This window comes from Panthera leo, chromosome B1, assembly GCF_018350215.1.
Source record: "Panthera leo isolate Ple1 chromosome B1, P.leo_Ple1_pat1.1, whole genome shotgun sequence".
Classification (NCBI taxonomy): Eukaryota; Metazoa; Chordata; class Mammalia; order Carnivora; family Felidae; genus Panthera; species Panthera leo.
The window spans coordinates 164,993,037-165,020,480 of record NC_056682.1 but is presented as its reverse complement, the minus strand read 5'-3'; the positions used below and the strand labels follow the sequence as shown (position 1 = coordinate 165,020,480).

Here is a 27,444-nt window from a genome sequence, read left to right as displayed (position 1 = left end):
ACTGGAAATTTGAAAGGATATTAACCACATCTTAATTACCTCTGCATCTGGTCTTTTTGCAATCCCACGAAGACGCCATTAGTGTCTCTGTCTTGTGTAGATCAGTCCTTTGATCCACTATTCACTCTTCAGGAGAGAATGGCAGTGTTGAGGGGAAGGCATTACAAGATGAGTCACCTGGCCTTGGAGAGAAGGACAGAGATTCAATGGCTGAGGAGGATGCTGGGGAGGGCAATAGGCAGCCCCAATTCAGTCCTCACTAAAATTCCCTGGGATTGAGAACGGGGGAAGGGGAAAGACAATACATGAGTAAATAGAGCACCTAACGAAAGTGTCCTCATACCATTTATACCTTCAGCGGTTGGGTCATATGTTTGTTTGATACGGAAAAAATTGTAAATTTTACTATCCTTCCTGTTCTTTAAGACTTTCCAGAAGTTTATGAGGAGTGTTTCAGTGGGTGTCTGTTTGTTTTGCCAGATCACCTACACCTCCTGGATCTCAGCACGTTTTGGACATGACTGAGTGTCTTCAGTGGGCCAGGTATCGCTGGCAGCGGCTGATGGGCAGCACACACAGGGACGACGACGAGAGGCCGTACAACTATTCCTCTCTGCTCGCCTGTGGGAGTGTGTCCTCTCACGCTCCCAAACTGGCAGCAAAGCACCGCGTTGTTGTCCCCCACCTTCGGCCCTTCAAGGATGAGTATGAAAAGTTCTCTGGTACCTACGTCAATAACCGAATACGAACAACAAAGTACACACTTCTAAATTTTGTGCCAAGAAACTTATTTGAACAATTTCACAGGTACTTTTATTCTCTTTTTGAAAAAGAAGATCTTATGTTCTTTGTCATTCTGGTTGATACAAGATTTTTCATTTCTATAACGTAGGTTACCTAAGCCTACGACTTGGGACATTTCCTTTTATGACTCTGGTAGAGTCTGTTGTGAAAAGATGACCCCTCACGTTTACACAGCGCTTTACAATTGGTAAAATGCTTTCTCTTGACCAGGGAAGATACTGTTGTGTTCATATTCTAGATTAGGAAACAAAGTTCGATGCTGGGGTTTACCCAACGTCATGCCAGTGATAAGGAGCAGACCAGGAGCCATAGCTCTGAGTCTTTTCACACTTGCTTCCATGTTCTTTCCATTAGATCAAGCTGCATTTTATTTTCACTTTTTCTTACTTGATTATAGGGGGAAATAGAGCTCTGAAGCAAATGCAGATATAAGATGTTACTAGGTGAAGCAACGACATAGTTCAGTTTAATATGTATTTATTGAAGCTCTCCTGTGAGTTTAGGCTTTGAAGGAAATGTCTAAATGGTGCTCCTTTCCTAATGGAGTTTGCCATTCAGCCGAGGAAACAGGAGGTGTATACAATGAAAAGACACAGTGGATGTGATGAGTGTTATAAAGTCCTACCAAGTAGGATGGAAGCCTCAAAATGAGCAATAGTAGAACAATAGAAGATGAAATGGCGTTGAAATTTAATTATGGAGAGTGGGTGAGATTTTCAAGGCAAAGGTGTCGGCAAAGCACATTTCAGATGCAGGAAGGAATAGGAGTAAAAGCAGAAAGGCAGTAGCATAGATTTAACTGAGGCCTGGAATGTGGACCCTTCTGCCTGACACCCTTAGAAGCAAATAAAGGCAGAGAGAACATTTAGGAAGATTCTGTATATACTCTGGTGAGTGGTAAGACCTGAGCTTAGAAAAATGCGGGAATGAAAAGAATGATCTATTACAGATATTATTGGTTAGATACGGAGAATTAAGTAAAAAGATGGTGTGAACATTTTGATCTGAGTTAACCAGAAGGATTAGCAGAAGACAGGAATGAAAAGAAAGTTGGTTTGATTATTTTGTTTTTATAAATGTTGAGTTTGAGATGCTAATGTGTGAATAGAGAGATTCTCAGCATTCATTATTCATTCCACACATATTCATTTTCATTATTCACTCTACTTTGGTTCCACATGCATTTATTGAACGGTGGGTATGTTTACAGTATAGATGTGAATTTGTTGAATTAATGGCTTTAAATGCTATGGGTGAGTCTATCTTTTATGAAGTTCATAATCTAGTACATGGATTGGACATTGGACATTGTACATTGATGGAGCTAGAATCTGGAACTTGAACAGAGTCCAGGGCCAGTGTTGTAAGTTTGGATGTAGTCCACATGGAAACAATAGAAGCCAAAAAAGTAGCAAAAAGGGTTAAGAAAGAAATTTTCAGAGCAGAAGGAGTTAGAGGCGAGGAAGGGAGAAATGTGGGGAAATTATTTTGAGAAGTTTAATGGTTAATGGAGAAAATTCATGGTAAAAACTCAAGGGGCTATGCAGGATTGAGATTTTAAGGAAATGAGCCACTTGAATTTACCTTAGGGACCAGTGGAGAAGTATTTGAATATGTAAAATAAAGGAGTGGAGGAAGTTCCTGAAAAAGTGAATTGCCGAAGAGCTGAGGTAGAAGGGTAGGTCTCCAGGGGAAAAGAAAACCCTCTCGGGCTTCTCTGTTTATTTTGAGCCTTGTTTGAATCTAATGTTCAGACTTGCAAAGTAACTTCTGAAGGCTAGAGAATTGGAGTTTTTAAAAATTTATTTCTACTATGCGTTAAACACTGAATTTCCTCTAAATTTCTAGAGCCTTTAAAATGAAAATAGTGTCTTCTGTTATGCTTTATATCATGTTTTACACAACCCAAGACTATCCTGCTCCAATATTCACTATTATGTATTTAATAAAAAATACCTCCTATTTATTGAAATAATGCCCTGAGCTGGATGTCTCCAGGAGCGACACATTGCTCAGATCCGTCAGGTTGTGCTAGTTATCTATCCCGTAGCATCGAAAATGAAACAGTAGAAATTCGTCGGAAGGCACCCTGTGGTATTGTTGCCCCTCTTGCTTTAAACTTGCATGTGATTTGTTAACACCTGCTTGTGTGTGTTTGGATTTGCAGAGCTGCCAATTTATATTTCCTGTTTCTAGCTGTCTTGAACTGGGTGCCTTTGGTCGAAGCCTTCCAAAAGGAAATTACGATGCTGCCTTTGGTGGTAGTCCTTACGATTATTGCAATTAAAGATGGTTTGGAAGATTACCGAAAATACAAGATTGACAAACAGATCAATAATTTAGTAACTAAAGTTTACAGTAGGTAAGTGGAACAGGAGCTGTGCTAGGGAATACCCGTGTCTTAGAAATGTTACTTTTTTCCCCCTTAGATGTGTTCCCCCTTAGAATGTTACTTTTTTCCCCCTTAGATGTGATCGGGACCCTTTTTGGTGATGGTGGTGGTGGTGATGTTTTCAGCTAATATTTGTTGAAGACCTTCAGTGAGTTTAGTTCAGGTGTCATAGCAGAACCAAAATGTGTAAGATGGTCCTGATTTAGGATGGTCTGATTTAGGATTCTTTGACTTTACTGTGATACAAGGCAGTATGCATTCAGATTTCAAATTTAGACAGTTTCCCTGGGTGAGTGATGGGGTAAGATACTTTCATGATGCTGGATAGTAGCAGGGAGCCTCAGTTCCCAGTCAGCCCTGTGATCAGGGGGGTACATAATTATTTTGTACCCATACAACATTCTGTTTTTCACTTTCAGTAGTCAATAAATTATGTGAGATATTCAACACTTCATTATATTTTAGTATATGTGCTGCCGAAGGGAGCACTAACACTTCATTATAAAATAGGCTTTGTGTTAGATGATTTTGCCCAACTATAGGCTCATAGGTAAGCATTCTGAGCACGTTTAAGGTAAGCTAGGTTAAACTATGATGTTCTGTAGGCTAGGGGTATTACATGCATTTTCAACCTACAGTATTTTCAACTTGCAATAGGTTTTTTGGGATGTAACCCTTTCATAAGTCAAGGAAGAGCTCTAAAAGTTATTGTCAACCCAGGAGTTGATAAAGCAAAAGCTTCTATAACTTATTATAAGTGGAATTGAAAGCATTAAACTTCAAACCATAAGAAAGAAAGCAAGCAGATAGTTTTTAATACTGGATGTTATAATTTGGGATTAAGAAGAGGATGGAATAAGAAAAATATGAATGGATATGAAAAACAAGATGAGATATGGAAGAAAAGACCAGAAGTACCTGTTGAGGAAAGGAATACTGAAAAATGGGGAAGAGTGGGGTTTTTTTGTTTTTTTTAAAAGATTTTATTTTTAAGTAATCTGTATAGCCAACATGGGGCTCAAAATCACAACCCTGAAATCAAGAGTTGCATGCTGTACTGAATGAGTTAGCCAGGCACCCTAAGAGTGTTCTTTTTTGTACACAAAACTAGAGGCTTATAAAAGTCTTCCCACTGCAGCAGCAAAAGGTATTCATAATAGGTCTTTTCAGAAGCATATATGCTCTGTTGGAGACGTGTATCTCCAGTATTTATTAAACTGAGAGACTGTGTAGCTAAGAATAAAGTCTGTAAAGATGAGTTTTGAACTGTGCTGTATGTTGTAAATCTACATCTACAAATTATACCTACGATACTGGTATCCAGAGATAACTATAACACGGCTGTATATTCCTTTAAGTCCTGTGCTCATTGTGTACATGTGTTTTACAAAATTAAGATTGGGTTGCATATATTTTTACCCTAGTTGTTTTAGCCTAATACTGTACCACAAACATTTCCCATGTCTTTGTGAAGATGAAATTTTCATATTTCATACTTTTATGAAAATGAATTACAAAGTTTATAATATTCTCTGGCATTATGTTTCATGAGAAATGTATCTACTTTTTATTTTAAAATGCTCTTTTTTTTAAATTTTTTTAATGTTTGTTTATTTGAGAGAGAGAGAGAGCATGAGCAGGGGGAGGGCCAGAGAGAAGGGGACGGAGGATCCAAAGCAGGCTGTGTACTGTCAGCACAGAGCCCGATGTGGGGCTTGAACTCATGAACTGTGAGATCATGACCTGAGCCAAAGCCAGACACTTAATTGACTAGAGCCACCCAGGTGCCCCTGTATCTACTTTTTAAAAAGTCATCTTTAGGGGTGCCTGGGTGGCTGAGTCGGTTAAGTGTCTGACTCTTGATTTTGGCTCTGGCCATGATCTCCTGGTTCATAATATCGAGCCCCATGTCAGGCTCTGCACTGACAGTGCAGAACCTGCTTGGGATTCTCTTTCTCCCTCTTTGTTTGCCTCTCTCTCTCTCTCTCACGTGTACATGCTCACTCTCTCTCTTGAAAATAAAATAAATAAACTTTAAAAAGTCATCACTAGAACAGATTTGTGAAATTCTGAATCTAATATGTTAATAGCTTTACAAACAAGTTTATAATGTTATTTATTCATTCATTCATTCATTCATTCTCCGGTAGGAGTGTTCTGAGGAAACGGAATATATATTTTTTTTATTTTATTTAAAAAAAAAATTTTTTTAACGTTTATTTATTTTTGAGACAGAGAGAGACAGAGCATGAATGGGGGAGGGTCAGAGAGAGAGGGAGACACAGAATCTGAAACAGGCTCCAGGCTCTGAGCAGTCAGCACAGAGCCCGACGTGGGGCTCGAACTCATGGACCGCGAGATCGTGACCTGAGCCAAAGTCGGATGCTTAACCGACTCAGCCACCCAGGCGCCCCGGAAATGGAGTATATTAACTTGGCCTGAGGTAACCCACTAAAGGAGCCGTGATAAGAAATGAAGAGAGGGAGTGTTAGGTCTACTGTGAAGGGACTTTACCACCAGGCCACTGCTTGGACATTGCACTAGCCAGGGTTGTCCGGAGAAATAGAACAAATAGGAATGAGATTTATTATAAGGAATTGGCTCCTGTGATAAAAGAGGCCAAGAAACGCCAGCATCCACAAGCTGGAGTTTCTGGAAGGCCAGCAGCGCACTATGAAGGCCTGAGAGCCAGAGAATTGATGGTGTAGATTATAGTGCAAGTCTGAAGGCCTGAGAACCAGGAATGCTGAGGTCAGACTATCAGTGTCCCAGCTCAAGCATCAGAAAGGCAGATAGTAAATTCAACCTTTCTCTGCCTTTTTGTTCTCAAGGGATTGGGTGAGGGCCATCTGCTTTACTCAGTTCACCAATTCAAATGCTATTTTCTCCCAGAAACACTCTCACAGACACACCCAGAAGTAGTGTTCAACCAGTTTCTCGGCATCACTAGTGAAGTTGACATGTAAAATTAACCATCAGAGATGTTTTCCTTTAGTGGCAGAGAATTCATCTCTCTCTCTTTTTTTTAAGTTTTTATTTAAATTCCAGTTAACATACAGTGTAATATTAGTTTTAGGTATACAATATAATGATTCAATAATTCCATAGATCACCTGGTGCTCAGCACAACACGTACCCTCCTTAACCCCCATCACCTATTTAACCCATCCCCCTACCTACCTTCCCTCAGGAATAACCATCATTTCTCTATAGTTAAGAGTCTGTTTCTTGGCTTGCCTGCTTCTCTCTTCCCCCAACCCCCTTTTGAGCAGAGAAGGAATGGGTGAAAGCTATGCTTTAGGAATATTGGTCTACTCAAGTCCTGGGAATAGCCTCTCCTAATAGAGTAGATCTGCCTCTGCAAATCATTCCAGAGCACTGCTGGGAGTAGATGCAAAGTACAGGAAGGGGTGCATACAGAGGTACTGTGAAGAAGAACCCAGTTGAATTTGGTGAACTTTTGTGATTTTTGAGTAGAAGTACCACTGATAGAAGTAGGGAGCATTACATTCACCTTAGGGGTAGGATGAGCTGGAAATGAGAGCAAGACAGGCATCCAAGTGGAAATGCCCCCCAGGCAAACAGGAACATAGTGCAGAAGTTCTGGAAGGAAGGAAAAGCTATGATAAGAAATGACAAAGTCATCAGTCTGTGTAGAGATGATTTTGAAGTGAGGAGTTGGACTTAAAGCCCTAAGAGAAAACAGATGAAGAGCTGAAAGGCTGAGCTTTGAGCCCAGAGGTAGGCAAGCACTTCTCAGCCCCTTGAGCAGACTTTCCAGGTTCCTTTGGGCAGATGTTGCCACTCCTTCTTCTGACATCTCAGAGCATTTGGTACATTTCTTGGATTGACGTTAGTGTTCTTATGTAGACTCTAAGTTTTTAGATTGTAATTCTAAATTTGTCAGACTAGAGATTCTGTTCTAGTTACCAAGTCTGAATAAAAGACATGTAGGTTCAAAAGTCTAGTTTTATAATAAAAAGCAGTACATTTTGAACAAATTTTAGGCTCTTTTGGCTGACCAAAAGTTCAACCAGATGACATAATTTTTGTTGTTTAGTTTCGGGAGAAAAAGAACTCAAAGACTTGTCCTCATGGAATTGTCTTTAATTTTATGTGAGCCACAGAGGAAATAGTTAGGCTGCTCTGATAAAGTGATACTTAAGCTAAAACCTGTGGGATTCTGAATTGCGTTCGTTATTAGAATTCTCCAGTGACTTTCTCGATATTTGTTTTAAAGATCTAGAAACAAAACAAAACAAATAACTTTTTTTTTCTCCTTTGTAAGATGATGTGACTTGTACTTAGATAAGGGAAAATTTGGTCTGTGTTTTTTTTTTTTTTTTCTTATACTCTTGTCTATTTAAAGCGACCAGAAAAAAACTGTTGTATTGTGTAGAAAACTGAGAATAACAGTAAAAGCTCATGGTTTTTATTTTAAAGTCATGAGCGTTTTACTGAAACATTGGTATGAATCATTTGATGGTATTTGAGTCTTTATCATATGCCAAGGATAGACAGGTGGTGTTGATACAACCTTACCCTTAAAAACTAACTGCAAGAAACAGTATTTTAGAATGATTATATGATGAGCAAAGAATCGAGATTTTGATCAATTTTAAGATTACCCAGAGTACCAAGTTTAGCAAACAGGAAGAATGCTTCTTATAAGTATTTTTTAAATACAAGTTATTGTATATAAATAATTACTGACTTTTAGTGGTAGTTTAAAGTTGATAACATGTGTTTGTTTGCTTTTCTTTAAAAAAATTTTTTTTAATGTTTGTTTATTTTTGAGAGAGGGAGACAGAGATCAAGCAAGGAAAGGGCAGAGAGAGAGGGAGACACAGAATTCAAAGCAGGCTCCAGGGTCTGAGCTGTCAGCACAGAGCCTGACGTGGGGCTCAAACTCATGAACTATGAGACCATGACCTGGGCTGAAGTTGGATGCTCAACTGACTGAGCCACCAGGCACCCCTGTTTGCTTTTCTAACTTGTTATAAATAAACTCTAATTCTGATTTTCTCAGTTAGTAGCTGGATTACCTTAGGCACACTCCATAAGCTAGTGGAACCCCAGTTCCCTTCATTAGGAATCTAATAGTAATAAAACAGTAAGCAATAAACTCAGCCCTTTCTAAGTCCTAAGTAAAGGTTCGCCATTATGATCATTTTTGTAGGCTAGTAATAACTACTAGCTACAGTTGTCACATTATTAAGTCATTTAATCAACATCTGAGAACTCCTTAGGACACTGTTTTGTAAATATTAAAATTGCCTAGTGGGAGACCTGGTATGATTTTTTTCTAAGGTGTCCTTTTGGACATAGTCCACATCTATTTTAGATAATTTGCATATAAATTTAAAGATAAGATGCAGTATTCTATTTAATTGTTTATAGTCTATCCCAAGATGCCATTTTGTGATTGCATTTCAAAGTAGAATTAGGTAATTTTCTTTTTGTCTATTATTTTATGTAATTTTATTTTGTTTGGTGTTGCAGAAGAATTACTGCTTACCTTTCCCCCCTCCCCTCACATTGTTCTTAGAACAAATTATAAGGATATAAAGAAATAAAAGTAGGCTCTAAGATCATGCCTTGTTGATTTAAACATGCTAACAACTTAAATTCCCATGAAATACAAAGGCATCACTTTAGAGAACAAATTATTCCTCAGCAAAATTAAGGTGAAGGTGGGAGCCATTAAATTGTACAAGCTTCTGGAAGAAGCATATTAACATTTCTGTGCAGATAATTTGATTCTTGTTTGTAATATGTGGTCTTTCACATGGTGCTTGTCTTTGGGCAAGTATCTTGGGAAATAACAAACACTAATATAGAAATTAAACATTTAAACTTTATTATACCTCAATTAAGTTGGAATTAGCTATTATGGAAAACCTAACTTTCTTAAGATTGCCTTTAAAATAGCAGCCGTGTATAAGGTATTAAGATTTGTTTCAAGAGAATAGAAGTGTGTCAAAAACAAAACTACTGAAACCCAAGTGTTCAGGTGCCCAAGCTAGACCCCTGGAAATTGCCCCGGAGTCTCCCCCATTTCAGCTAGTCAGCACCAGTCCTGAGGACCCGCTCTCTAGTGATTTCTTCTGACTTGAGCCTATGGTGTGGTTTGAGAAATCTGCCACCAGATTATCTCAGCTTGGTCTCTGGGAACCACCCAATAGTGACCATCACAAATTGCAGGGCCACGGAGCTGTTGGTGGTAAAATCTGTCGTGATCCTGTGGAAGACTGCAATCTGAGGAGCTGCCTGACTGCTTCTTACATCCCAATTAAAAATGCTATCATGAAGATGGCAGCAAAGGAGGATGCTGGCCTCACCTGTCCTGCTGATTGCTTAGATTCCACCCACATCTGCCTAAATTACCCAGAAAACTGCCAGAAGACTAGCAGAATGGACTCTCCGGAGCCAAGCATAGACAAGAGGCCCACGGAGGTGGGTCTGCCTCCCTCCCGGTGCTACAGGGCCCCTCCCGCAAGGGATCACCGACAGCAAAGCAAGCTAAGCCTGCCCCTCCCGCCCCTGTGCACCTTGCAGATCCACCCCAGCTAATATGCCAGATCCCCAGCACCACAAGCCTGGCAGTGTGCAAGTAGCCCAGACAGGGGCCACACCACTCCACAGTGAGTCCTGCCCCTGGGAGAGGAGAAGGTAAGGTACACACCAGTCTGATGATGGCCCCAGCGGTGGGCTGGGGGCAGACATCGAGTCTGACTGCGGCCCTGCCCGCCAACACAAGTTACTCTGGACAGTACAGGGTAAGTGCCCTGCAGTTTGGAGCCACCTGAGGGACTACCCAAAATGATGAAATGAAAGAACTCTCCTCAAAAGAAACTCCAGAAAGTACGACAGCTAACAAATTGACCAAAAACAATTCAAGCAATATAACGGAACCAGAATTTAGACTAATAGTCATAAAATTAATTGCTGGGCTTGAAAAAAGTATAGAGGACAGCAGAGAATCTATTGCTACAGAGATCAAGGGACTAAGGAATAGTCAGGAGGAGCTAAAAATGCTATAAATGAGGTGCAAAATAAAATGGAGGTGACCACAGTTCTGATTGAAGAGGCAGAGGAGAGAATAGGTGAATTAGAAGATAAAATTATGGAAAAAGAGGAAGCTGAGAAAAAGAGATTAAAAAAATCCAGGAGTATGAGGGGAGAATTAGAGAACAAAGTGATGCAATCAAATGGAACAATATCCATATAATAGGAATTCCAGAAGAGGAAGAGAGAGAGAAAGGGGCTGAAGGTGTACTTGAACAAGTCATAGTTGAGAACTTCCCTGATCTGGGGAAAGAAAAAGGCATTGAAATCCAAGAGGCACAGAGAACTCCTTTCAGACGTAACTTGAATCGATCTTCTGCACAATATATCATAGTGAAACTGGCAAAATACAAGGATAAAGAGAAAATCCTGAAAGCAGCTAAGGTTAAACAGACTCTAACGTACAAAGGGAGACCCATAAGACTAGTGGCAGACCTATCTACTGAAACTTGGCAGGCCAGAAAGGAATGGCAGGAAATCTTCAGTGTGATGAACAGAAAAAAATATGCAGCCAAGAATCCTTTATCCAGCAAGTTTGTCACTCAGAATAGAAGGAGAGATAAAGGTCTTCCCAAACAAACAAAAACTGAAGGAATTTATCACCACTAAACCAGCCCTACAAGAGATCCTAAGGGCGATCCTGTGAGACAAAGTACCAGAGACATCACTACAAGCATGAAACCTACAGACATCACAATGACTCTAAACTCATATCTTTCAATAACAACACTGAATGTAAATGGACTAAATGCTCCAACCAAAAGACATAGGGTATCAGAATGGATAAAAAAAACAATACCCATCTGTTTGCCATCTACAAGAGACTCATTTTAGACCTGAGGACACCTTCAGATTGAAAGTGAGGGGATGGAGAACTATCTATCATGCTACTGGAAGTCAAAAGAAAGCTGGAGTAGCCATACTTATATCAGACAAACTAGACTTTAAATTAAAGCCTGTAACAAGAGATAGAGAAGAGCATTATATAATAATTACAGGGACTACCCATCAGGAAGAGCTAACAATTATAAATGTCTATGTGCCGAATACGGGAGCCCCCAAATATATAAAACAATCACAAACGTAAGCAACCGTATTGATAAGAATGTGGTAATTGCAGGGTACCCTAATACCCCACTTACAACAATGGATAGATCATCTAGACACAGGATCAATAAAAAAACAAGGGCCCTGAATGATACATTGGATCAGATGGACTTGACAGATATATTTAGAACTCTGCATCCCAAAGCAACAGAATATACTTTCTTCTCAAGTACACATGGAACATTCTCAAAGATAGGTCATATACTGGGTCACAAAAGAGCTCTTTATAAGTATAAAAGAATTGAGATCATACCATGCACACTTTCAGACCACAATGCTATGAAACTTGAAATCAACCACAGGAAAAAGTCTGGAAAACCTCCAAAAGCATGAAGGTTAAAGAACACCCTACTAAAGAATGAATGGGTCAACCAGGCAATTAGAGAAGAAATTAAAAAATACATAGAAACAAATGAAAATGAAAATACAACAATCCAAATGCTTTGGGATGCAGCGAAGGCAGTCCTGAGAGGAAAATACATTGCAATCCAGGCCTATCTCAAGAAACAAGAAAAATCCCAAATACAAAATCTAACAGCACACCTAAAGGAAATAGAAGCAGAACAGCAAAGACAGCCTAAATCCAGCAGAAGAAGAGAAATAATAAAGATCAGAGCAGAAATAAACAATATAGAATCTAAAAAAACTTCTAACTTATTCTGTAATAAGATTTTATATATTTCACCTTTGAAAACGTCTTTTCACATAGATAGGTATGGCCAAATGCCGTTATCATTCCACAAGCATGATTTTAATTGAGCATATCCTTCTCTTAGAAGACACTTGTAGGATTATATTGGAGTCTTGATATTTGCCTTTTAATCGCTTCCATTTGAAGGTTTGGTGTAACTCCTTAGTTGCACAGGTAAATGGATTTTGAAATAACAAAATTTCTTTTGCATTCACACCAAGCTGCAAAATCAGTTAGAACTGTAGTTTTTCTTTAGAAATCATATCCACAGGAACTTTGTGTAGGAATGTAGATCTTGCCTTTGTTTCAACTTCTGACAGTACACAGGAAATATATAAAGTAACTGGACGTGACTCAAACATTAGTAGTCGAAATGACTGAACTACAATTTAAGGTTTGCAAACAAGCTGTTTGCCCTGTAATTTTAGGTTGAGTTCATTAAAAAACCTTATCAAGTCTGCAGCAAAAGCCAATTTCCAAAGCTATTCAGTGTTCAGTAGTAGTTGAGAATGATTCTTCTCATTCAGGAAAGTTTCAATGTCAGCCCTGAACTCAGAAAATTACAAGAAAACTTCACTGCTGAGCCATCAAACTATTGTGTGGTAGGGCATCAGAATATTCAGTTTCTTTTTCTGACAGAAATTCATGGAATTGATCATGGTGAAGTCCACAAGAGGGAGTGAAGTTCACTGCTGATTCTAATGGTTCAGTAACACATGATGGATTCAAGTATTTTTCCCCAAAGTACCTGATGAATAATATAATGAATAACCAACCACAGGCTTTAAACACCTTACAATTTCATAAGCTTTGCAAATTTGTCCAGTGAGGTTTTTTTCTGCTCCACAATATTCTTACCACCATCAGTTGTAACAGATATTAGCAGATCATACTTCAGGTTGTCCTCAATTTTTTGAAAATATTCTCAGCTGTCGTTGTTTTAAATAGACTATTCATTGATGCTAATTCTTCAGTCACTTCAAACGAGACATTGACTCCATGAAGAAAACAAGAGTAACAGTAGGATCTGATGACTCATCTCACAGATGAGATTGCTATGAGATTTTTAAGTCGCTAGACTCCTTTCCATCTTCTCCTCCTCATCAGCTCTTGATACTGCTGTCAAATTCTACACACTATCATCATATGCACTGATTTTACCCAAACTTTCTCCGCAGATATTCTGTGGCCCATGCAGGTATTTTAAGATGGCAGGCTGGGGTGAATCTACACAGTATATTCAACATCCATCTTCACATAACACATTAGTGTGCCCCAAATTCATCCAAGATGTTAAAAGAAGGGAAGACAATCTAGGATTAGCCACAACTGTCCATAGTTGCAATTTCAAAATACAGAAGATGCAAATGTGGGAAAACTTCCTTTAGTATCAAGCATAGCTTCAGGCATCAGGGTGTTGAAAGCGGGAGGAAATTAGGTCCACGAGGTGTCTTGCTTTTGTGCACTTATCTGGGGTGCTATTTCCAAAGAAGGAGCTCCTTTATAGAGTGTGCCCAAGATGGATTTCTCTAAGTTGCTCTCAGAGTTGTCCAGCTGTCCTCACCAATAAGTCAGTCTTTGTAGGTTGATAGAAACCACCAGTCAAAGCAGATGCAAATGGATTGTGGGGAAGCCTTCTTTAGTATCTAACATAGGTGTAGTGCTGCGGTTTCTCGGGCTGTGCCTGCAGCACCTGAGCGGTGGCGGCCGGGGGCGCCGAGGAAGCTGCGGAGCCGCCGGGCCCGGGGCCCTTCGACATGGTCCTGTCTCAGTCAGTCTTGATCACCCTATAAGACTCATCTCCTCCAGGACTAAACGCCCCAACGGTTGGCTTCCATAGTAGTAGTAGTAACCTGTACCTACAGACCTCTCTCTTAAGAAAGTACTGTTTGTGTCTCTTTTTCAAATTTCAACCATAACTTCAATAGGGTGGTGAACATATATTAACCATTTGTGTATTCTTAGCACCTAACATGGTAACTGGCATAAATGAACATCAGTATATGTTTATTGATCTGAATGAGCTAGCTGTTGGGCAAATTAGCTGTTTTTTTTTTTTTTTTGAAATCCTGGTGTTTACTCCAAATAGGGGACAATGAATTTAATTCAGTTATGAAATTGGCTTCATTTGAATGTCATTCCAATGTAGAATAAATAAACTTGTCCTTCAGAGGAATCCTACTTTTTATGTTTGAAAGAAAAATAAAATTCTTAACCCTAAGATTCAAGTCTGTCTTCTCTTCCTATCTTCACACTTCAAAAATTCTTAGCAAATTTTCCTCATAGCTTTCCTCATAGAAAAAGTAGAGGTCATTAAGCATGAATGTATGTATCCCAGATTCCTTTGTGCATCATTCACATTTAGACCTACTTTCTTCCGACCTGAGATGAAGAACTAACTCCTTTTATTATAATAGTAACCCTTCATCTGTGTTCTTTTTTCCTTTTTTTTCAGTTTTTTTAATGTTTTATTTATTTTTGAGGGAGAGAGAGAGAGAGAGAGAGAGAGAATGCATGCATGCAAGCGTGGGAGGGGCAGAGAGAGGGAGACACAGAATCCAAAGAGGGCTCTGGTCTCTGAGCTGTCAGAAGAGTCCAGTCTGGGGCTTGAACCCACGGACTGTAACCTGACCTGAGCCGAAGTTGTTTACCTGACTGAGCCACCCATGTGCCCCCTTTCATTTGTGTTCTTAATCCCATTCCTTGTTGTTTTTTTCTTTCTTTCTTTCTTTCTTTCTTTCTTTCTTTCTTTCTTTCTTTCTTTCTTTCTTTCTTTCTTTCTTTAAAAAGCATGTATGCGTGTGCCATAGGGGTGGGGGGGGGGAGAGAGAGAGAATCTTAAGCAGGCTCCAGCGTGGAGCCCAACGGGGCCTTGATCTCACAACCATGAGATCCTGACCTGAGCCGAAATCAAGAGTCAAGCATTTAACTGACTGAGCCACCCAGGCACTTCTGTTTCTTCAAAACCTCAACCACCTTTCCTACTCTGTGTTCTATCTTCTACCTTGCCTTTGCCATAGACTCCTTCCCAACAGCCCATGTTCATGTCCAATTCTCTCATCCTTTGTCCTTTGACTTACCTTTCATTGCAGTGGCTACTTTTACCCCTTATTCCTTTCAGAGGCTAAACGTGACATGCCCTCCTTCTTCAACCTTCAGGCATTCTTAGGTTCACGGAGGTCTTACTTTCTAATTCACACTCCCCAGCAACAATTTTACACCATCAGCCTTTTCCATAGTCAACAGACATCGTAATAAATAAATGCTGTAGGAATGGCCCCTTTGCAGCTTCTTTTACTATGATGACTCCCTTTTTGCACTTTCCTTCTCCCTAGATTTCTGTGATATCGTTTTCTCTTGGGTCTCCTTCCACTTCTCTATCACCTTGACGTCTCTTTTCCTGAGGAATCTCATGTCCTTACCTGGTGTCTGACATAGGTGTCTGTGTACCTAGGACTTCCAAACTCACATCTGGAAATTCAGATCAGAACCCTCAAATTGCTGCACGTCTTCAATTTATATCCCACTTCAGATAAAACCTTTCCAGTCTGAGTTTTTATTATCTGCCCTCTCATGTGACCAGTTGCTTCTAAAATTTGACACATGGCAAAAGGCACCATTCCTCATCCCGTCAGGCAAGTTAGAAACCATGATGTCATCTTCTATAACTTCTTTACATGTAGTAAGTCATGAAATATGGTGTACTAAGTCGTAAAACATGTACTAAGTAGAAAAACCCAAACATGTCTTGATTTAATCTTGTATTTATCTCTGTTGCTATTGCCTTAATTTTGATCATCTTCATTCTTCTCCTGAATTATTTCAATAACTTTACATTCTTGTTTTTTTTTTTTTTTTTTTTGGCCATTCCTACTTCAAATTAGCCTGACACCCAAAATCCATCCATTACTCTGTCACAGGAGTTAGCAAGTAGAGATAGTATCAAATCCTTCTTCTGGTGAACCTTGTGACTCCCCATTTTCTATGGAATGAAATCACTACTCTTAGAGTTGTAGGACTGAACCTTTGAAATATGACCCATGCCTGTGTTTTTGATCTTCTCTCTTCCTTCCATGAAGAGTGAACTGGTGTATACAAACAGTAGGAAAAAAGGATGGTACAAACCATTGATTTGCCTTTCTCCTTACACTAACCAACTCTTTAGGTAATTGAGGATTTCCTTTAGTTGGATTCAACCTGGTGCCTTAGGTATTTGGGGAAAAAGCATCCTGAAAACGTGCTTCTTAGGTATCCTTTTAAGCTAAATATTTCTTGAGATAACGGATATAATTCCCTATAGCAGAAAGTGTACAAGCATTGTCCTAAGGTAGCATTTCTATTTGATCTGATGCATAATTTAGAATATAGCTATCGCTCAGGCTCCTTTGACAATGAATTCGAATATTTAGCTCTATGAATGTAATTGAAGAGAAATCTTTACTTTGGAAATAAGTGTATTTTTGTGACAATTACCAGTTGCATTGGTAGGCAATGGAGGAATGAGACAGACCTTCCTAATATTTGTTGATAGCATTGTATATGAAATGCTGCTGAACTAGTCAATATGATGTTCTTTGATACAGATTTCCTCATTCTACTCTAAGGAAAATGCTTTGTGAAGCGCCATTCATGCTGGTTAGTATGAAAAGGCATGAGAAAAACTTTAACATAAAGCAGGGTATTTAAGGCAGACAATCTCAAATGATGTATCTTTCCTTTAAAATGAATATATAAATGGGAAAACTACACTTTTGAAAAGACTTAAAATTTGCCATTCTTCTTTCTAATGATCAGCTACAGCAGACTCATGACTGTTTATCAGTATTTCTGTTAAGTGATAGAGGTGTTAATAGCAGTATAATGGTTTTTAAAACGCTGAGTATTTTATTTATTTCATTTTATTTTTTATTTCATTTCCTTGATGTTTTCTTTCATTATTCATCCTGTCCAAAGGATGGGAAGCTCCTTGAAAGTAGATGGTATGTCTTGTGCACTTGTGAGTTCTTGATACCTGACCACAGGGCAGCACACAGTAATTGCCTTATGCGTGAATAAACTTATCAAACGTTAGTTTTATTCCAGAATTACTCTCAAGCAGCTTAATAGTTCAAAAATCTCAAGGACTAAAGAGCTGAAAAATGTGTTTTAGTAACTAAATAACTAAATTTTCAGGTGAAGCAAATTCTGGAATTTAGGTTTTCTCTGGCTTCCGTTTTAGCATTTAATGGATTAAAATTCACCCCAAATGCTTAAAACATGCCTCAAATCATACACAAAACCTAAAAAGTAAGATTATCTGCGTATCTGTCTTAATATTCTCTTTAAACTTCCTTCCTCCCCCAATGTTAGGAAAGAGAAAAAATATGTCGACCAATGCTGGAAAGACGTTGCTGTTGGGGATTTCATTCGCCTTTCCTGTAATGAGGTTATTCCTGCAGACATGGTCTTACTCTTTTCCACCGATCCAGATGGAATCTGTCACATTGAGACTTCGGGTCTCGATGGAGAGAGCAATTTAAAACAGAGGCAGGTGGTTCGGGGATATGCAGAGCAGGTAAATACTGTGTTCTCACTTGGTGACTTATTAACATTTTTCCTTTCAGAAGATGACCGAGCTCATTTTTCACAGAGACAGAAAATGAGATTTTTAAATTTATTTTTACCATTACAAAATAGAAGCCCAGAGGGCTTAATCCATTTCCAGATATCCCTGGAAGTGTTTTATAGATAATAGGCTGTTAAGACTTTGAAGTTCACACATTTTAGTCTGGCGATCCTATATTTTTTGGAACTGAATTAAAGGAAACTAACAGAATTATTTTGCAATTTGGAAAATTATTTTGCAATGGAAACGATCACCTTCTGTTCCTACAATGTATAATTGCATACATACCCAGACCTTTTGAGACTTGTGTAGTTTCTCATGCCACAGGGCTTCTAGGCTCTTCACCACACTGTGGCGAGGGAAACAAGAACTGTGAAGTTCTGTGAACATGAGTTTGAATGAATTCTAGCTCTCCTATTACATTATTGTGTGGCCTTGGGCAAGTCACTTATTTTGTGCCTCAGTTTATCTTAAAATAGAAATGATGATGCCTGTCTCATAGCATTGCTGTGAGATGTAAATGAAGTAATGTATGTAAAAATATCATGTACATTGCTTAAATATTAGTTTCCCTTCCCTGTCTCTGGAAGCACTTGAGATGAAGTTTTTAAAAATTTAATAGTCTTTTTAAAACTGAACCATTAAGTCAGGTAACTGACTTAAACTGAACCATTAAGTTCGTAAACTAAAAAGTGTTTTAGCCAAATAAATGCCCTGATCTTTAATAAGTTTCATGATATGGTGTAACATTGGGCTGTCTTTCTATCTATGGATTTAATTTAGATCCTGTGATTGATAAGCCTCTCAGCTTCGCATTGTCACTTTTGTGAACATTTATATTACTAAGACGTTTGTAAAAATCTTGTACAACTTGAGATTCCATTATATACTACTAAGTACCTATTCTGAAGGTAACACCAGTTGATTAATCAGTACACTTTGGGATCAATTAAGGGTGAGTGCTCTGGAATCCCACGACCTAGATTATAATCCTGTTTCTAAACACCTCCTTGTGTGGAGACCTAGAGCAAATTACTGATCTTCTCTCTGTGTCTCTTTCTTTATCTGTTAATTAGACCTAATTATAGCACCTACCTCATATTAAGAAATTAATATGTTTAAAGTACATAATAGAGATTCTACTACATCAAAAGAACTAAAAAATTAATGATTAGCAAATCAAATCATCTAATTATATAACTCATTTTCCATATGTTTTGCTGTGATACGTTAATACTTGATAAGATATATCAATAATAGTTTTTTTTACTAGGCAAACATTCATATGAAAACAAGGAAATGAGATAAGGTTCCCCTGGCTTATTCTTAGTGAATCCATGCCTGTGTTCTATAAAAACATTTTGTTTATTTGCTCACGGGTTTCATAAAGCATACTAAAATTACCATTTAATCCATTAGAGAATTTTGTAAGATGCTGACGTCCAGCTTATTTTTAAATTTTTAAAGAAAATTTGCTGGGATAAATGCATAATGTGCTCAGAGTGTTCACATACACATTTAATCTCCGAAAATCCCTGCATGATAAAAGAATAACAACAAAGTATTTTCAGCTTTTCAGTGATTTCTGCATAAAGGAGTGTTTGCTATATGAATAGAAGGTCTTCTCTGCAGAGAGTCCTGCATGGATTCTAGTGTATGAATAAGACCTATAGATGTTTGTTAATGCTCCAGGACCGTCCCCATTCCACATATTCATTTATGATTATGCCTGTACTGTTCTTCATTTTCTTTATTTGGGCAATTTGTGACCTAAATTTTGTAGCAAGAATGCATTAGTTTTATCTTAAGAGTTGGTGAAAGGATAAACACTTAAATATCAAGGGTTTAACTTTGAATTTTTCTTGTGTCATGATTTTAAAGTATGTAGATATGTGTGTGTGTGTGTATATATATGTATATATATATTTTTTGTTTGTTTTTAGGACTCTGAAGTTGATCCAGAGAAATTCTCCAGTAAGATAGAATGTGAAAGTCCAAACAATGACCTCAACAGATTCCGAGGCTACCTGTGAGTGATACATGACTTAACCTTCATTGGTATGAGTAGAATTATGTGTTGCAATTATATTTAACGCAATAATATTTTTGTGTATGTATATCCAAGTTAAATCACCAAAGGCCATGTGTTTAGTCACCTATTAATTTGTCTTTATTTTAATAATCTGGTAAATATTATTAACTGGGTGTTGTATGAAAGCCAATTTGACAATAAATTATATTTAAAAAATAATAAAAAAATAAAAACCATAACAAAAGCTTGTTCTTAAAATAATCACAAAATCTCGGTCAGTGGTGTAAGAATGTTTTACATGAGCTCTGTATTAAGCTTAAGACATGTTGTTTGGAAGGAGGGGCCTTCACAGAACTGGCAACCTAGGTGACATGATAGGATAGTGTCCTCCTGCAGAATTAGAGTATCAAGTGGGTATTTCTGGTTGGCAAAAGTTAGCCAAGGAATTGAAATGTGTAAGAAAAAGTATGGGAAGTCACAACAGTGTTCATTCTGGAGCCCTTGAGGCATCTATATCCCTTTTGCAAGGGCAGCTAGAATTTGGTGTCTTACCTAATTTCAGCCACTTAAGTGCTTTATGCCTTGAACCAAGTTATTTACTCTTTTTGATCCTCAGTTCCCTGATTTTTAAGAGGAGAGGAGACAATCAGATCTACTTCATAGTAGTGATCTTATGAGAGAATGGTAAAGAAAATTTCCAACTCATTTTGGAGACCAGGATTATCCTGATACCATAAACATACAAAGACACTTATGGAAAGATCAGTGTCCTGCATGAACACAGATGCAAAATTATGGCAAATCAAATCCAACGATATATAAGAAGGATAATATATCATGACCCAGTGGGACCTATCCCAAAAATGCAGGTTGGTTTAATATTAGAAAAGCAGAGTGCTTGAGTGGCTCAGTCGGTTGAGTGTCCAACTCTTGATTTCAGCTCAGGTCATGATCCCAGGGTTGTGGGATTGAGCCCTGTGTCAGGCTTCACCCTGAGTGTGGAGCCTGCGTAAGATTTTCCCTCTCTTCCCCTCTTCCCTGGTCCCTTATTCGCATGCTCGCTTGCTCTCTCTCTCTCTCTCAAAAAAAAAAAAACCAAAAAACAAAAAACTTAATATTAGAAAGTCAAATGATGTAATCCACCATATTAACAAGCCCCAATTAACAAATTAAAAAAGAAAAACCCAAGTGATCATCTCATGAATGTAGACAAAGCATTTGACAAAATCTAACTTCTGTTCTTGCAAACTGGAATTAGAAAGGAACTCTCTCAACCCGGTACTGGCATATATGAAGAACCTACAGTTAGAATCATACTTAATGGTGCAAGACTAAATGCTTTTAAATGTTTTTTCCCTAAGATCAGGAACAAGACAAGGATATTTACTCTCACCACTTTTATTCAATATTTCACTAGAGATTCTAGATTAGTGTAGTCAGGCAAGAAAAGGAAATAAAAGATTTCAACTAAAAAAGAAGTAAAACTGTTTATTATTCATAGATGGCTTGATGCTGTTTGTGGAAAAGCTGATAAAATCTATAAGAATTTAACAATTGGGCTTAACAATGTTGTAGGAAACAGATCAATATACAGAAATCCATTGTATTTCTATATACTAGCAATGAGCAATCAGATATTGAAATTTTTCAAAATACAACTTATGATAGCATCAGAAAAAATGAAATACCTGAGGCTAATCCTGACAAAAGTTGTGAAACACCTGCACACTCAAAACCATTGAACACTGCAGAAAGAAATGAAAGACCTAAATAAATGGAGCAATGTATGCTGTTCATGGGTTGAAAGACTCAGTATTGTTATGATTCAGTTTTTTTCCAAATCGATCTGTAGATTCAATGTAATCCTAATCAAAATCCCAGTATGTTTTTTTTTTAAAGAAATTGGCACGTTTATTTTAATTTTTTTTCCAAATCGATCTGTAGATTCAATGTAATCCTAATCAAAATCCCAGCATGGTTTTGTTTTTTTTTTTTTAAAGAAATTGACAAGTTTATTCTAAAATTTATATGGGGTTGCGAAGAACCTATATTACCTTAAAACAGCACTGAAACAGAACAGAGTGGGAGAGCCAACACCGCCTGATTTCAAGACTTTTAGTAAAGTACAGTAATCAAATTAGCATCATTTTGGCATAAAGATAGACCAGCAGATCAGAAAAGATTAAAAGATTATAGAATCCAGAAATTGACCCACAAATTTATGGACGATTGGTTTTTGTTGTCCATAAATGTGCCTTTGACAAAGGTACACACAAGCAATTTAGTGAAGCAAGGTTTTTCTTTTCAACAAATGATACTAAAATGATTGGATATCCATATTGTAGAAAATAAACTTCAAGCCATACCTCTCACTGTTTAAAAAACTGAACTAAAAATGGCTTCTATAGTTTAATGTAAACCTAAGATTTGAAACTCCTTAAACATGGAGGAAACATAACAGAAATCTTTGCTATCTTCAGTTAGGCAAAGACTTCTCAGAACACCCAAAGCACAATAAAAGGACAAAAACAAATACATAAAAGAACTTCAGAATCAAAATGAAAACCTTTTTCTCTTCAATGACACTATTAAGTGAATGAAAAAGATAAGTAACAGATTGGAAGAAAATATTCTCAATGCGTGTAACTGATGTGTTCAGATTATACAAAGACATCTTAAAACCTGGTAATAAGGGGCACCTGGGTGGCTCAGTTGGTTAAGTGTCCACCTTCAGCTCAGGTCATGATCTCATGGTTGCTAAGTTCAAGTCTTACATCCTCTGTCTGCTGTCAGTGTAGAGCCCGCTTTGGATCCTCTATTTCCCTTTCTCTCTGCCCCTACCCTCTCGCGAGCATGTGTGCATGCTCTCTCTCTCCCTCAAAAATAAATAAACATTAAAAAAAACCCTCAGTAATAAGAAAACAAACAATAAGTTTTAAAATAGTCCAAGAAATTTGAACAGACACTTCACCAAAAAAACGTATATAGGTGACAAATAACTGTGTAGAAAGATACAAGTTAAAACCACAGAGCTACAACTACTAACAGTTCAAAAGACCCAACTATACCCAATGCTGGTGAGTAAGTAGGAGAACTGGAGTGCCCACTTACTGCTTGTGGGAATATAAAGCAATTCAGCCACTTTAAAAAACAACTTGGAAGTTTCTTAAAATGTTAAACATGTGCCCACTGTATGATCTGGGTGTTCCACTCCTAGGTAGTTATCCATGAGAAAATAAAACATTTCTTGGTAGAGTAGTCTGTACACAAATATTCATAGCAGCTTTGTTTGTAATTGTCCAAAACTGGAAACAAGCCAAATACCATCAACAAGAGCATGGATGAACAAATTGTATATCCATACAGTGTATGGAATTCATTGCAGGGGGAATTCAGCAAAAGGAATTCACTGGTGCTACATGCTAAAATTTGGATGCATCTCTGAATGTCATGTTCAGTGAAACAAGCCAGGCAGGAAAGAATATATACTCTATGGTTTGATTTATATAATTTCTTGAAAATAAACCTAATTTAAAGCAAAAGAAAGCAGATAAGTGAGTGCCTTAACTAAATTTCTGGAACTGGACTCCTAGTCTACCTTGTCAGCCTCTCTCTTCATCCCCCTTGGACATATTTTTTCTTTTTCTTAATAGACACATTGGAGCATCGTTTGCTGTTGTGAGTACTCAGTCTTGCCCTAGAACCCTTACCTACTTCTAAGGCCCCACTAGCCTCTTGGCTGTCCTAATTATCACTTGCCTCTGGATTCTCTGATGCCACGTTCACCTGCTCTTTGGTTTTTCCATTCATGATGGGCTCCTCTGATGTCTGTCTGCTTCAACTGTGCTGCCTTACTTTCTGATTAGTCTGATCTGACCACTGGAATTGCCTTTCTCTTGGAATCCACAACTAAAGCTGCTCTCTGCTTCTTTTCCCTCCCTCAGATTCTGTCTTCCTCAGTAATTAGATTTTCCTGGGTCTGCTCTGTTGAAGCTTCTATTAAGCTGGCTTCAGCAACTTGCAAGGAAGCATTGAATGATAGAGTCAGCCCAGGTAGATAGAGTGATTTTTCTGTGGAATTATTTTTATCCACTAAGCTAACTCCTTATCCTTTACCTGCTTTGTGGTCTGTTTTCTAAAATCAACAAAAACTGAGATGCTCAGGCTCACTTTCTATATGGTGCCTTCTCTGATCTTACTCTCAGGTAGAGCTTTCTCCCTATTTGTGTCCACAGTGCATGTTGAATATCAAGTTTCTATTATAATATCTATAATTATTACACTTACATATTTCTGTATCAGTCACTTCCCCTTAGACCACAGGAGCCAAGACTATGTGTGTTTTTCTATTCCCAGCATCTGAGTGGGAATGCTGGGCCTATAATAGATGTTGCCTAGTGATTTCAGGGGATGAGAGCTCTATGTGGACAGTCAGTGCTTCATATAGAGTCCAGAGATCTCACATCATAAGTGCCAAATAACATATACCTGTCAAGTGCAGGACCTGTTTAATGTTTGGGCAGATGCTATTATGATAGAAGTTAGGCTTTGATCTAATGATAGTAACCTAGAGTGATGTAATGGTGAAAAATAAGGATCTGGTGGGGGGAGGGGGGAGGAATTTTAAATCTTACTGAGGAACTTTGGAAATGGTTTCTATGTTGAATCTGTTCCTATAAAGGCTCTAGGGATAATGAATGTTATATTGATGAGGATTGTGTGGGGCTTGCCTGGGAACACTACATAGAAATGTCACTGTTGAACTTAAATTCTTCATCTGCAGGGGTGCTTGGGTGGCTCAGTTGGTTAAGCATCCGACTTCGGTTCAGGTCATGATCTCGCCATTTGTGAGTTCGAGCCCCACATTGGGCTCTGTGCTAACCGCTCAGAGCCTGGAAACTGCTTTGGATTCTGTGTCTCCTCCTGTCTCTGTCCCTCCCATGCTCATGCTCTGTCTCTCTCTGTCTCTCAATAATAAAATAAACGTTAAAAAAATTTTTTTATATAAAAAATTTTTCATCTGCAAAACCAGGAAGCAGAATTAAATTAAACCCAAGGACACTACACTATAGTTGTCTCTTTGTACCTAAAACCACATATGTGAAAGCATATAAACATAGATCTCCTAGAATAAGGTGTTTGCAAATTATAGGAGTGAAATGACACATCTGTTTCTTTCTCCTTTGTGTATCCTTCTTTGAAGAGTTTTCCTTAGTAATTGCAGGTAGCAAGGATACCAGATAACAATTATAGTTCTCCTACATTTAAGAAAGAAGAAACAACTTATCAACTGAAGTATATTGCTTAGAAAGCAACCTAATTTTAATGCTGAAATTAAGAGGGCATTTTCAAAATAGGTGAAATACATTACTTTTGTTTATTTAAAAAAAAGTCCAGGGGCGCCTGGGTGGCTCAGTCGGTTAAGCAGCCGACTTCGGCTCAGGTCACGATCTCGCGGTCCGTGAGTTCGAGCCCCGCGTTGGGCTCTGGGCTGATGGCTCAGAGCCTGCAGCCTGCTTCCAATTCTGTGTCTCCCTCTCTCTCTCTGCCCCTCCCTCGTTCATGCTCTGTCTCTCTCTGTCTCAAAAATAAAAAACGTAAAAAAAAAAATTAAAAAAAAAAGTCCAATTATTTTGCTCTTTATTTTTGCCACTGTTGTAACTTGATCAAGTAATTGCTTTGATAATTTTTAAACCATTTATTACAGAAACTTTCCAACAGGCAAAAGCAGAAAGAAAAATATAATGAACACTCATGGGCTCTCACCCAGATTTAACTATTTCATAATTTTGCCAGCTTTGCCCGCCCCCCCCCCCCCCCCCCCCCCCCGCCCCCATCACAGTTTACCACATTTACCAGGCTGCATCCTTGTGGTGGTAGTGAACATTGTTTTCTGGCCATCTGATTTGCTGTAAACTGTCCAGGGACACTTTCAAATCTGATGAAGGACATAGTTTCTTTTTCTACAAAATGACACACACACACACACACACACACACACACACACACACACACGTACATGCAGGAAATATCGCATACAATTTCAAAGCCTTCATGGATACAGGCGCCTGGGTGGCGCAGTCGGTTAAGCGTCCGACTTCAGCCAGGTCACGATCTCGCGGTCTGTGAGTTCGAGCCCCGCGTCAGGCTCTGGGCTGATGGCTCGGAGCCTGGAGCCTGTTTCTCATTCTGTGTCTCCCTCTCTCTCTGCCCCTCCCCAGTTCATGCGCTGTCTCTCTCTGTCCCAAAAATAAATAAAAAACGTTGAAAAAAAAATTAAAAAAAAAAAAAAAAAAAAAAAGCCTTCATGGATCTCTTGATCTCCACCCCAGGTGGATTTGCTGTTAGAGACGCTTGATTAGGTACCTGTGGAAATAGGTACTTGCTATTGTGTATCATCTGGAGGCCTGTGATGTCCCCTGTCCCATTGGTGGTTCTATTAAGATTGGTGTTGTCAGCCATATTCTTTCATTATAAAATCCTCATCAGGCTGTCACCTATTGGGTTTAGCAGCCACAAATTACCATTCCCTAGAACAGTCCTTGATTCTATCCAGGTTGAAAATGGAATTTTTCTAATTCTATCAAGAACTTTTCCCTTGTCAGTTACTAAGTTACCTGAAACACAGTTTGTACTAGCAGCAGGTTCCTTATTTGGAATATTTTTTTTTTGAGGTTTTGTAGTATGAGAAGTTGACAAACAGGAATGATAGAAAATGATGGTAGTTGAGACTTGTTGCATCTTTTACCAAGCCAAAGCAAGATAAGAAAAACAAAGGGCCCAGAGATTTGAAACCTTTCTTGTGACCTGCTTGACTTAATACTCCAGTCAAGAAAACTCAGAATGCATGATTTTTATTTTTACATCCCTACTTTTGCTATTTAAAAATGAATCTCTATGCTATCTTTCTTATAGAGAACATTCCAACAGAGAACGCGTGGGTCTCAGTAAAGAAAATTTATTACTTAGAGGATGCACCATTAGGAACACAGAGGCTGTTGTGGGCATCGTGGTTTATGCAGGTTAGTTACACTTCTGATTTTCACCGTTGTCTCCTCTGTGTTTTTCTTCAAGTTAACATTTTTCGTTTATTCAAAATGCAATCTACAAAAGCAGAAAGGAAATTTTGTCTTCGTAAACTTAATCCTCGGTCTCTTTTTCTAAATGGATCACAAAAGCAAACTAAATTAGCAAAATCTATTGTGCAATTACTCTTTATTAAATTATCTGCCGCAGAGATTTAAAAATATGCTATTTGCTATCTGGCTTTAATTTGCAAATTTTCTGACATGTTACCTACGTAGGCCATGAAACCAAAGCAATGCTGAACAACAGTGGTCCAAGGTATAAGCGCAGCAAATTAGAAAGAAGAGCAAATACAGATGTCCTCTGGTGTGTCCTACTTTTGCTTGTGATGTGTTTAACTGGTGCATTGGGTAGGTAAATTTGATTTTTTTGCTGACGTCTTTTCAGCAAGGTATTTATTTAAAAGTATTTTATTTTCAGAATATTGATGAATATTTGACTTCTGTAAAGGAGGTTTCATTCGCCATTCATTTTTTTCCTCACATCTTTATCTTTCTCAATCTCTGATCTGAAAAACATTAATGTTGATTATATCCAGTTACATGGGGCCACAGTAGTAAAGGGACCTGGCAAGACATTTAAAGAGAGACCGAGACAGGAGAATTTGGAGCCTTTTGAATTTTAATTTGTTTTAAAAAAATAAACAATGGGTCTTCAAC

The 27,444-nt window shown here is 38.2% G+C and overlaps 1 protein-coding gene across 2 annotated transcripts in view; it reads left to right on the top strand.

The window, feature by feature from the left end:
- Window positions 1-27,444, top strand: part of ATP10D (ATPase phospholipid transporting 10D (putative)) — a 107,413-nt gene that overhangs the window by 27,101 nt on the left and 52,868 nt on the right. Inside the window, exons 2-7 of one of the 2 annotated variants that reach the window (XM_042936451.1) lie at window positions 481-807; window positions 2,972-3,166; window positions 17,412-17,616; window positions 19,611-19,696; window positions 26,615-26,721; window positions 27,004-27,135. In XM_042936451.1, coding sequence (XP_042792385.1) covers window positions 518-807; window positions 2,972-3,166; window positions 17,412-17,616; window positions 19,611-19,696; window positions 26,615-26,721; window positions 27,004-27,135 — 1,015 coding nt within the window. In that variant the 5' untranslated portion in view covers window positions 481-517. Of the gene's footprint in view, window positions 1-480; window positions 808-2,971; window positions 3,167-17,411; window positions 17,617-19,610; window positions 19,697-26,614; window positions 26,722-27,003; window positions 27,136-27,444 lie in introns of those variants that run through there. The other variant, XM_042936453.1, reaches the window with a different exon arrangement.